The sequence below is a fragment of the Xenia sp. Carnegie-2017 genome, unplaced genomic scaffold (genome assembly GCF_021976095.1).
Source record: "Xenia sp. Carnegie-2017 unplaced genomic scaffold, XeniaSp_v1 HiC_scaffold_21, whole genome shotgun sequence".
Lineage (NCBI taxonomy): Eukaryota > Metazoa > Cnidaria > Anthozoa > Malacalcyonacea > Xeniidae > Xenia > Xenia sp. Carnegie-2017.
Window position 1 is genome coordinate 9,087,063 of NW_025813484.1, and position 12,222 is coordinate 9,099,284.

The window sequence follows — 12,222 nt, forward strand, 5'->3', positions numbered from 1 at the left end:
TGATGTGAGATGTCTTTTTGTCGAGGAATGTCTTTTTCTTATATTCCGAATGACTTCCTGGGCTTCTTCAAAACTTATACAACGCTTACTGGTTTCCATTTATACAAAAAATCTGGTACACTTCTTCTTCGTGTAAGATTTCATAAGAACTAACCTACGCTAAAGAAAGCTGTGAAAAACATCACAATATCTTCATTGCTATCGCAAAGCTTGAAAAAGAAGTGATTTCAACATGAACGTTAGCTCTTTGTACGAGCTATTTTCAAATATATGTTGTCACAGAAGAAAAACAAGAAATATAAATAAAAAACAATGGATTTTTTGTTGTTGTTTTATTTTTCCCGCTACAAAATTTGTTTTTATTTTTAGCACCGGGGATCTCCGATCTAAAACAGTCGGAGAACTACGGAATGAGTGACATAACAATGGTGTATGACGTATTTGTGCGCAATTTAACTAAATTAATAAAATACATCTTTGCCTTTGTCAATGAAATGGTTTTCGCAAAGTAAATAGAGTAGTTAAAGAAATGAGCTCATTGAATATCACGGGCAGGTAAGCTTGGAGTATATTATTAAAAATAAAAATAAAATAAACATGGGAAAATTGCGTATCTTCAAAACAAAATTTTCCTCTTGAATTTTATAAAAAGACATGAATTGTATACAAAAAAAGATGTATCAGTTGTATATGATATTCAAGTATGTTTCATCTCCTTTTTGTCATTCAGTTCCGTCTTGCATTAGTTTGTCGATCAATCGTCCTGTTTTCTTACAGATTATGTTTCCTCGAAAATTTCTTGCTGTCATGAGCAAATTAGTTAAGTACGGTAAATGCAATTTTAAAGCACAAAATGAGTAAAAAAACCGACAAAAAATAAACCTATTTGAAAGCATTAATTTGCCAAAAAGACATGCGTCATTTCAGGGGGGGCCTAACAAATTTATGTTATGTTTTGCTTCAACGAATCAGAGACGCGCATTAAAGCGCAGTCGTTAAAGGCGTCGCATAGCAACATGATGTAGCAAAAACATTCGATAGAAACAAATTACAAATATACAATTGGACTAAATTACAGCATCAAAACAGAGAGAAACTAAAAAACACTACAACGTAAAAACAGGCTAGGACTGTATAATTTTGGATTTGTTTTCCCGTCTAATAAAATGGCTACCCGTTGTATTTGCCAAATTTGTACTTGTGGGTAAGTTCTTACAACAAATTCGCCAGCAAAATTTATCCTCATTTGTTGGTCAGTCGTCATTGCTCGCCAAGAAAAGTTGTTTGGCTTTCGGAAAGTTTTTATCAATAACCACGATTGTTTCCTTACGATCATGACAACATCTCTTTTTATGCGTCTTGATATTTTTGTAGAAGAATATTTTCATACTATATAAACAATCATAAATAAGTTGTTTACGTTGTCTAGGCAACGTAACGTTGCAATGATGTCTAATTGTTGAAATAAGCTATTTTCAATTGAAATATATTTTAATATTTTCATTTCAGCAGACACAAATGTGTTCATCATCCAAATATAAAAGTAAATTCAGGAGCAAGATGCCTTCTTTCTGAATACAAAGACACATACAGAAATATTACCGTCCCTCGTACAATGCCCATAATCCAAGTTGGCGCACCTAAGTTCTCATCTGAGCCATTGGAGGGAAAGACGACCAATAACATTACTTATATTCCACATGACGTAAAACCTCGCTTTAAACATGAGAAGGGAGATTACGAAAACCACAGGGCGAAGTGGAGAAAACATCAAGTTATAACTACGACTATGTTCCACACAGATCCAATCCTGCGAACACAGCAAAACCATTAGAGACGTATGTGGCCAACAAAGTACCATTTGAGGATGGTACCACACACAATCACACTTATCTTCCATGGCAAGTGAAAAAAGTTGATAGTATGAAACCCGACAATTCTTTAAAAACAACAGACGCCAAGATGAATACGAAATCAACTCATCAATTGGATTTTCCGGGGCATTATGGAGCCAGAACGCAGACAATAAATCCACCTGGTCCTGTTTTACGTCTGTCATCTGCACCAATGGAAGGCAAAACAACAACTAAGATTGACTATACTAAAAAAGACATTCAACCAAGAAGCCCCATGAAACCAGTATACGAGTACCCCAGCAATAGGCCGCCACTCGATGACATGACTACTTGTAGTAGAGATTTTAAATGGAAAGATGGTAAACCAGCAGAATGTTTTAAGCCTTCTGCTGCAGTTATGACAACAGGTGTACCATTTGAAAGCGATACGAGCTATCAGAATACATTTAAAAAATGGCCAGTAACGAAACGCGAGGCGAAAGAGAAAGAAACATACCAACGACCAACAACGAAGTTTGGTGGTACAACTTCCTTTCAACGTGATTACGTCAAACATCCGCTATGTAGAGCGAAGTTAGCTAAACCAGACATCTACGCCTTTTCATCTAAACAGCCTTTGAATGACAGCACCGAACATAACGATTCGTTTAAGCTATGGAATGTTGGTTTACCAGATAGAGCACGAAAACCAGACGACTACAAACCACCATCGACGAAATTTGGTGGTCGTACCAACTATCAAAGTCATTATACAGGAGATTACACCGTTCCAGCTGAGGCAGTTAAACCATCAGCAGCAACAACTATTCGAGGTGATATGGAATTTAATACATGCTATAAAGACACTTTTAAAGGCCACCGACCGCCCCCTTGCCCAGCAAAAGAGCCAATGCCTGGATTTTCCTACGTCGGTACGGTTCATGGACATACGTTTTATAGGCCAGAAATAGGCAATAAGAGTGAAACAGTACAAGCTTGAAATATATTTGTATAGAAACTTGTGGTAACATAATGAACGAAACACCTGAATATACATAACAGTTTAACTTTAACACCTAACTCTAAGACTGTGTAAATATACGTTAAGATACGTATGCAAGTAAATGGTATTATGCATTGAAGATGCTTTTGACCAATGAATAGCATGAAGCAACAACTTCAAAACAAAGAATGCAAGGCGATTTAAAAGGAATATAATATTTAAAAGATTCTACACCACTTTCTGTTTGATAATAATTCATAACTTTGTAATAATTTATGATCAAAAGGTATGGAAAGCACAAACTTAAAACGAAGTTGGTTTTCGCTGCAAACGTTGCACGCAGATAATATGCAGAAGTCTGGAAGTTAAAGCAATAACTTATCTCAAATTATCTACTTCGTTTCATCATAAAATATTTCGAGATAACGTTTTCCATTTACGGTTAAAATATTCTCGTTTGTCTACCTTAAAGCAATGTATTCATTGCAAAAGATTATGCTCTGGTGTCTTCAAAACGAATGACTCGGACATTCAGTTCTTCATACAAGATGAACCTTAGCAGATATTTTGTGCATGTGCCATATTTACAGATGTCTTTTGAACTACTTTAAGAAGAAATGAAATAAACTCATTTGACCAATGATTCCTCTATTGTTTTGAGGACAAGGTTTCTTGTACGAACCACGGTCGTTTACTTCTGTTAGATGGAGTTGAAGCCGTAGGGGGAGGTGGAGGACCACGCCGTGATAACTCACCTATATATTGATACAAAATACGATCTCGCTCATCCTCGGCGTCATCGAGAATCAAATAACGACTGTCTTGCTGTTTAAAACACAAAAACAAGATGTGAACTCCACATTGAAAAATACAGTTGCAATTCAACGAACAACAATCTTCAACTAGTTACTAAAACACGTAGCAAGAAAGGAGTTGATGTAAATATTTCGATGAATGACCTTCAAAGTTTCAATGATATCTTTGAGATGACGGTCTGATTCAGCTAATAACTTGTTTGATCTAAAACAAGATGAAAGTAAAATATAAGAAATGTAAGTGAATCGATGGAGAAATCTGCAACAGTATTTGTTAAAATGTTTTCTCTACCAACCTGTGATCAATTATATGCGTTTCTTTCAAAAGATCCCAAAATTCATTTTTTGCCTGATTGAGTCTATTTCGAATGTATTCAACGAATTCTGCTTCGCGTTTCTGCGAAATAAAGTAAAATTTCTTGAAATCTTAAAAATATACTCGATATAATATAAAATCTATATCCATAACTACATACTCGATCACTTGAAGAGAATTTTGAAAATCTTGGATCGTCTTTTATCAATTTCCTGGCACTTCTCCAGCTTGTTTTCAAACCAATCTAGATATAAGAAAGAAAAATACTCACAGCATGCCCACCAAGGTAAATAATACAGCGTGTGACCTTTAAGATTCTATTTTATTCAGTTAATTGTTGTTGGCCATATTTTGAAAAACTATACAAACCTCGTTTTGTTCATCAAGAAGTTTTCTGAATTGATCACGTTTTCTTTGATTCAATTGATTGATGTGATCATTAAAGAGACTTTCCTTGTCTTCTTTACTCAAACTTTCCAACATTTGCCAGCGATGATCTTTTCTAAGCGAACGCTTCGTCTCTTTCCAGCTCGCATCCGCATTACGAACCTTAACAGACACGAATATCACACATATTTTTTATCACATCAAGTACAACAAAAACTCTGGCAATACCATGCACACACATATTTTTCATCACATCAAGTACAACAAAAACTCTGGCAATATCATGCACAAACACTTCCATCACAACTCTCACCATATCCGACATTAAAGCCAAAAAGTGCTGTGTTTCCTTTTCTTTGACATGTTTTTCCTTCTCTTTTTCACGTTCGTTCATCATTTCAGCTTGTTGCGCATGCACCTGACGTTCCCTCTCGCGGAGACTTGCTTCCACCCGATTCAACTTTTCTTTCTCGTCGTCTACGTGTTTTACCTCGGTCTGAAGATTAGGAAGCAAAATTATTGGTTAGTTATTATTTTGTAACAAATCAATCAGCCTAAGTCATGGCTAAACAAAGATGGCAAATTATGACCAAGAAGTCTCCGTTAAAACTCGCCCAAACAAGGAATTACGGTCAAGAAGAAGTTTCTAAAATTTGCGAAACAATATCATACTTGCTCCAGTTTTTCTGCATATTCTCTGAACAATTCCTTCCGACGGTGACTGCTGCCAATAGCTTCATATCTAGGATCGTCGCATATTTTCCCCTTGACTGTGTGCCAATGAGCTTCTTTATTAATAAGACCTTGTTGCTCGGATAGCAGTTGTAAATAATCTTGTTTCGCCTAGAGATTTGACAATAAACAAACAAAAAAATAACCTCAATATCACAACGAAAAGAAAAATTGAAATATTCTATTGTGTCATACAGCCTCCCTAGTTCTAGACTCTTTCAACTCCTCTTAAAAATACATTAAATCTTAAAGTAGGAACAAACATTACAACACGTAGCGAGCTCTTTCAATAATAAACAATAATAAAAATGGATTCGACATAAAAACCTACCGTAACATCGAAAAACCGCCATTTAAGGTTACCGTGTAGTTTACTTTAACTATACAGGGACTTTAGTACCAAGGTGGAAAGCGTTTGTCCGCGTGTTTTGTGTGTTCAAATGCGTGTTTTGTGTGTTCAAGTGCGTGTTTTGTGTGTTGAAGTGTGTGCATGTGTGTTTGCGCGTGTGGTTATAAGAACAATGAAGAGCGTTTACCTTTTTGGTCGTTTTTTAACAATACAGAGTAGGTGAAAACATTGAAATTCCAACCTCGGGCCAGTAACTTTGGCTGTTGTAACTATCATGAGTAAATACAGTTAACATCTATAAATGAAACCTAACTACATCCAAACAATGAGAAATCGCGTTAAAACTCAAACAAACTACAATGCACCGGTAGGCACATAAGCAACATGTCAAATTTTCAACGTCAACCATAATTTAGCACTTTGTATGAGCAATGGAAAATAGTCAGAAAAAACATACGCTTTCAAAACCCACGGTTGAAAAATGGACAATTGAAAACGAATGTCTTTGAACTCCCCTGCCCCCCCTCCCTAATGAAGCAATCGATAAAACGGTTATGTAAAACGGTGTCTTTAGTTTCCGGGAATTTCCCACAGGTCGTTCAATTGCTTCATTATATATGAACGCTGGGAGGGGATCCCCCACAACAGAGAGACAACATTACCGTTTCATCGACGATATCTTTTTTCTTTTGCGAGGCTTCGCGTTCCAGTTTCCTGAGTTCAGCAACATGATCTGCAAACAAGGTCTCGCGTTCCTTCATTTTGGGAATGTCTTTGAACCTGACATCCTTACCGTATTTCATAGAAAACTCGCTAAAAGTTGTCCTGGTGAATATTAGAAATTTAATTAAATCACGACACGGGTCGTCACAGCAAAGCTACGGCAAAACAGAAAGACAGCTTCTTGTGGAGTTAGCATGCTATCAGGAAAATGTTCACACGGCTTTCAGAAAATCAACATTTTTATTTTTTATATGTAGTTGTGTTTTAGGATCCAAGTTGAGATACTACCGTGTTTAAATAAATGTAAATAATAATCATAATAGCATAACTAGTTTATGTAAAGTTTCAGTCATAGCTCAGGAAGTGGGCATAAAATATAATGGGCGAGAAATCTACATTAGTGGGGTGAATTCCTAATTTCAGTGAAGGTAAATGCCTAACGCGATGGAGTAATGTTGGAGGTGGGAAGGGGGTGAATTCTAATTTCAGTGAAGGTAAATGCCTAACGCGATGGAGTAATGTTGGAGGTGGGAAGTGGGGGGGGTGAATTCCTAATTTCAGTGAAGGTAAATGCCTAACGCGATGGAGTAATGTTGGAGGTGGGAAGGGGGGGTGAATTCCTAATATCAGTGAAGGTAAATGGCCTAACGCGATGGAGTAATATTGGAGGTGGGAAGGGGGGGGGGCGTTTGTTTGTGAATTTCTAACCTCAAAAGGATTTCAAGACTCTTTCTAAGAACGGACGATGATTTCAGTAAAGTTAGAATTACTGCCTACCGTGAGGACACCTTTGCTTCTTCTAGTAGTGCTTTGAAAGCATCTTTCTTTTCTTTTAGTTTGTTTCTTTTCTCGATCCTTTCTTCTTCGGCTCTCATGCGTACGTAATGATCAAATGCACTCTTTCTTTCTCGTTGGTTCAACAAAAGGTAACGAGAATCAAAAACAAACTTCGGCAGTTCTTTGTCCCACGTTGAAAAGGCGGAAACCTGAAAAAGGACAATGAAAAAATATCATTTTGAGAGTTTTCATCGTCCGCTTTTTTAGGTAAAAAAAACCATAAAGTGGAAAAAAAATTATATTGATTTCATTCTCCGTTCAGAATCAGCCATCAAAGTAAACTGGAACAATATTCATATTAAGTTCACATAAAAAGACCGAATGATAAACGGACAAAATCAATGAAATTTCAATTCTAACCGCTCGTTCACGAAGCATTTCTTTGAAATCATTGATGCGTTCTTCCAAGGCTAACGTCTTTCGTTTTATAGCAGCATCTCTTTCACGCTCGATAGCTTTGCCCGTTTCCGCATTGATTTTCTGTAATTCAACTTGTTGCTCAAGTTGTTGAACTTGCTGAGTTTCATTTTCATTATCTTTAATTTGCGCGATAGTTGCCATTTCGACGTCATTGCTTTCAACATCTTCAAGACTTTCAAACGTAACAAGACAATAAAATCAATACATTTGTTTACATTAAAAAAATCAAACTCAAATCTACCGCTGTTTCTTGGCAGTGGGCTCATTTGATGACTCCTCTGATATTTCTTTGTTGTCGCTGACCTCTAAAAGACACATTATAACACTCAAAAATGTGCTGGAAAGACAAATGAACAACAATAAGCATACCGTTAGGTTGAGTATTTGGTCCAGTAGCTAATATTTCATCAACATGATGGTTATCAAGTAGCTCATCTGGTTTAACCCAAACTGATGACTTTGTCGTAGGATTAAAATAAAAAACTTTGTCATCCCCAGTCCACACAACAGACCATTGTGTGTCTGGTATTAGAACACTTGCTACTGGTTTATTGTCATCCTGTTTTACATCCTCCACCAAGATATTATCTTCTTCTGTTGTCTTGTTTTCGCTATTCCCTGATTCAGCTAAATTAAACAGATACAAATACTTTCAAAATATTTTCTGAAAAAAAAACATTTGAAAAACTTTCTGTAATAATGTTGGCTACCAGTGATAGTTTCTTGACTTGTACCATCATTTAGACCATGTGACGCTTTTTCCTCAGGAGTTTTTAAGGCATCTGGCTTTTCCCAGACAGAAACCTGAGTTTTTGAATTATAATAGTACGTCCGTCCATCTGTCATTTTGTGTTCACTCCATTCTGGTGTATCAACTCTGGGCTGTTGAAGCATTGGACCTGGTGGAATAAGACCTAAAAACACATGAAACTAATAAATAAAATACAAATAAACCCAGTTGAAAATAACAACAGTAAGTTTATACAACCTTGATTCATTGGTATCTGGTGTGGGTTGCCAAATCCTGGTGGTTGAGACATATTGGGTGTAAATAGCATGCGCGATGGAAAGTGGGGCATGTTGGGCAAAAATGGTTGTGGTCCTCTGTAAAATCAATTATGGACAAATATAAACAATCATCTTTCATATTTACTTAATTTCCCAGATAAAGAAATGAAGTAATATGACTTACGGTAAAAGTGGATTTAAATTTGGTACCAGTTGTTGTTGACCATTTATTATTGGTCCTTCAACTTGGCCTTGATTCGAGGCATTACTGACTAAATTCTTGGGTTTCTCCCAAGCTGACTCTCTTGTTCTTGCGTTATAGTAATAAACTTTACCCTCTGGTGTTTTATGTTCCAGCCAGAGATCGCCGTTTGCATCAATCATTGGTTCTTGCATGTTATGTGGCAATCTAGGAACGCCAGGCATACCAGGAACATTTATTGGTGGCCTCTACACAAAAAAATGAAAAATGGAAGATACTAGCCAAAGTACACACACTTTACAATTTGTCTTTCAAACCTGCAATCCTTGCATAGCCATTGGTGGCATTTGTTCAGGAAAATTTGGTCTGTTCACTGGCATTCCTGGTGGTCTGGTGGTGAATATCATGTTAACAGCAGGTGGAAACATACCGGGAGGATCTTGATGAGATGGTTGAAGAACGTGATTGCTTTGAAAATGTGGCCTGCCAAGCAAACATATTATATTTTGACTTTGGTGTGTGGAACAGAAAAAGGACTACGAATTTTAAAAAATTTGTAAAAAAATTACAACTAAAACAATGTACGTTGAAAAACGAAAACACTAACAAAAACATTCACCTGTGTTGTTGATTTTCTACATTTCCAACACCTAAAGAAGAGAATGCCATACTGTCGGCCATTTTGCATAATCACATTACAGCTTTCCTAATTTCCATTCACTAAAATGACGCACTAGGTGACGTCACTAGAGGACTGAAGGTGGAAAGAACAAGAGAGTGGTATAGTCTTTCTCGGGCTCTAAGGTGATCAGATCCTTGCTATCCGTAAAAAGAAGTCGGAAGAGGTTGAGATTGGTCAATGTGTGAACAATGAAACAGCTTTCGATAATATATATTTTCATTTTCCCATAGCGTCATATTTACTTATTATATCTCGGATAATAATATAAGACATATAGTTTCTCTAATAATCCCAATTTTATAAATGGTCTTGTCGCCATTAAAGACGTCAACATCGCTATTCAGTAACATTTCGGACCGTATCATCAATTGCCTTGGCAACATAATCCAAGTTAGCTGTGGTAACAGTACACATGTTGATACGACCACTGCTCAACATGTAAATATGATACTTTTCTAGCAAATAGCTCACTTGTCTCCCTACGAAAGAAAATATACAAAATGGACTTAATAAAGATTTTCAAATGCGGCTTCATGAGTGGATATCTGCTTTGTCACGGAGAAAATAGAAAACTCGTTAATCAACTACAGTTCTACATGTATGTATCGTTACTTAGATCTTTCATTCATACTTACGGTTTAGGCCAGTAAAAGTAAACATGCCACAATGCTTGATAATGTGTTCCCAGTTCCCGGGAGTTCCCAACTGCCGCAACATTTGATATAGATCCTTACGCGATGACGTAATCCGTCTCGACATAATCGCGATACACTCTTTCCTACCAACAAAATATGAAGTGTGAAATCGGCAAGCAAAAATACTTCCAATAAGCTAAAAAATTTATATTATTTACCATTCGGCAAGTGACGCAGGGTTGCCGAGGATTTTTGCGACGATACGCGCACCCTCGACTGGAGGATTTGACCAGGTGGCACGTATAATCATTTTTACCTGACTGCGTAAAGCGTTGATAAACTCGGAAGTGTTAGCAACAAAGAAAGCGCATCCAATTCTAGAAGCTGATATACAACAAACAATAAAATCCAATTCAGGTCATGATTTAGCATGCGCATCGTGATGTTATCCACTTACAGTACAAGCCAAAATTCTTTGCAAAAGATTGCGCACACGCGAGTTCAATGCCTTCAGAAACAAAATGACGAATTGAAAAAGCATCCTGATCTATATCACCGGATGCCAAACCAAGATAAGCAAAGTCCATTAATGGAAAAAGATGCTTCTCCTGCGTTGGACAAAATCAATCAGATTAACAACTGCATGTGTGAGATGAAAAAGAACGTTGACTGTGGAAAGAAAAACATATATTTTGATGATACATTGAAGGTCTTACAACAGACGTTGCTGTCGTTTCATTACACAATCATTTATACAAAATGAATGATTGCAGCTTCTATTCAGTATACCATAGTCATTTTGCAGCAAAATATTGAGTTTATAAAAATTCCACTTGACAGTGAATAAGGTGCGTTGATTTTCGACTTTTATACACCTGGTCATAATGTTACCTTCACAACATTTGCAATTTTTTTCCATTCTTCTTGTGAAGGATCCACGCCAGTTGGATTATGTCCGCAGCCATGAAGTATGATGACTGATCCTTCTGGAGCATTCTAAGCAAAAAAATTCATTAAAAGATGATCTAAAAATAGGCAACTGTGGAATATATTCTATACCTGCAAATCTTCCAACATTCCATTTAAATCCAAACCATGAGTTTGTTCATTATAGTAACGATATTCTCGCAGGTCCGTATAACCAATATACCGAGCTACTGTCTTGTGATTGGCTGCAATAGATATGCTTGCATGAAATAATAGTTTCAATGGAATCCTTTACATGCTAAGTTATAAAACATGCTAAATTATACTTGCTAATGAGGTCAAATCAAATAATCAATACAGATAATTCAAATTGCACACTTTTGAAAAAAGAACACATACTCCATGTTGGCTTTGATGTATATATGACTTTAGTGGGTAGAAATCTGTAAAGGAGCTCCATTATTACACGTAAGCTTCCTGTTCCTGATAAAGCCTGAACAGCACAAACCTATAATGTCATTCACAAATCGCAAATCATCATGGAGCATTTTGAAAATTCTAGCAAAAATCCTTGAGATCTTACTCTATTCTCGACAATTGCAGGGCTTTCTGCTCCGAGAATTAACTTTGATGCCAATGTGTAAAGTTCCTTCATCCCATCCATACTAAGGTATTCGTGATTAAGTGTCTTATCTGATGCAATAGTTGCTTCAGTACTTGCTACAACAGGTAAAATCCACGGCTTTCCTTCATCAGTACGATATACTAAATAAGCAGGGAATAATGTGAATGTTTTAATGTGAATGTGAAAGAATAAATGATAATTTCATCAACTATTCTTGGACTTTGTATCAACAGTCTGTAAACGTCCCAAAAAAATATGCAGTTCTGAGATTCTCTTGGAACACATGCTTTTGTCTTATGATTTGACATTGAGAAAAACTCCTGTTTTACCATATGTGCTGCATGAAAACCTCGATTCAATAACTGAAACTGCTAACAGCAATATTGACCATCTAAAAGCAACTATACTCGTGAAATGGACATGGTCATGTCTGCACAAACGTTTTCAATGGAGCAAAAACTCACCTCCAATGCCAAGATTAACTTTCTTCGGATGCGTATCTTCATTGAATTGATCCAAAAGACGAAAGACCTCCGAAATGGGAATTGGGTCAATGTTTTGAAAGAAAGACTTTGACATGACGTGACTTGTATAAACCTTAGAAATTCTCCTAAACACTACAGTAAAGGCACCGGCCGGGCCCAGTCATAGAGGAATGTGCACGAGATTAAATAATGACGTCATGTTTTTGTGGCGGATGGTTTCATGTGACAAAAATAAACTAAA

At 36.5% G+C, this 12,222-nt stretch overlaps 3 protein-coding genes across 3 annotated transcripts; 1 reads left to right on the forward strand and 2 right to left on the reverse strand.

Annotated features, from left to right (window-relative positions):
- The first annotated feature begins 529 nt into the window (after window positions 1–529).
- On the forward strand, window positions 530–3,147 carry LOC124443547 (stabilizer of axonemal microtubules 1-like). Its single transcript, XM_046994000.1, has 3 exons — window positions 530–555; window positions 747–829; window positions 1,733–3,147. Exons 1-3 carry the CDS (start codon window positions 530–532, stop codon window positions 2,833–2,835), a joined length of 1,212 nt encoding a protein of 403 aa, XP_046849956.1. The 3' UTR covers window positions 2,836–3,147.
- LOC124443883 (transcription elongation regulator 1-like) lies at window positions 3,028–9,419 on the reverse strand. Its single transcript, XM_046994425.1, has 17 exons — window positions 9,247–9,419; window positions 8,945–9,110; window positions 8,610–8,875; window positions 8,406–8,521; window positions 8,128–8,331; window positions 7,787–8,044; window positions 7,659–7,722; window positions 7,358–7,589; window positions 6,938–7,146; window positions 6,100–6,262; window positions 5,029–5,199; window positions 4,670–4,852; window positions 4,339–4,518; window positions 4,130–4,213; window positions 3,950–4,050; window positions 3,798–3,858; window positions 3,028–3,663 (listed from the first exon to the last, which is right to left on the reverse strand). Exons 1-17 carry the CDS (start codon window positions 9,306–9,308, stop codon window positions 3,487–3,489), a joined length of 2,697 nt encoding a protein of 898 aa, XP_046850381.1. The 5' UTR covers window positions 9,309–9,419; the 3' UTR covers window positions 3,028–3,486.
- An 82-nt stretch (window positions 9,420–9,501) lies between these two features.
- Window positions 9,502–12,132, reverse strand: LOC124444660 (aspartate aminotransferase, cytoplasmic-like). Its single transcript, XM_046995288.1, has 9 exons — window positions 11,961–12,132; window positions 11,455–11,636; window positions 11,271–11,379; window positions 11,004–11,116; window positions 10,836–10,940; window positions 10,402–10,552; window positions 10,163–10,328; window positions 9,945–10,087; window positions 9,502–9,788 (listed from the first exon to the last, which is right to left on the reverse strand). Exons 1-9 carry the CDS (start codon window positions 12,073–12,075, stop codon window positions 9,646–9,648), a joined length of 1,227 nt encoding a protein of 408 aa, XP_046851244.1. The 5' UTR covers window positions 12,076–12,132; the 3' UTR covers window positions 9,502–9,645.
- Between the last annotated feature and the right edge of the window lie 90 nt (window positions 12,133–12,222).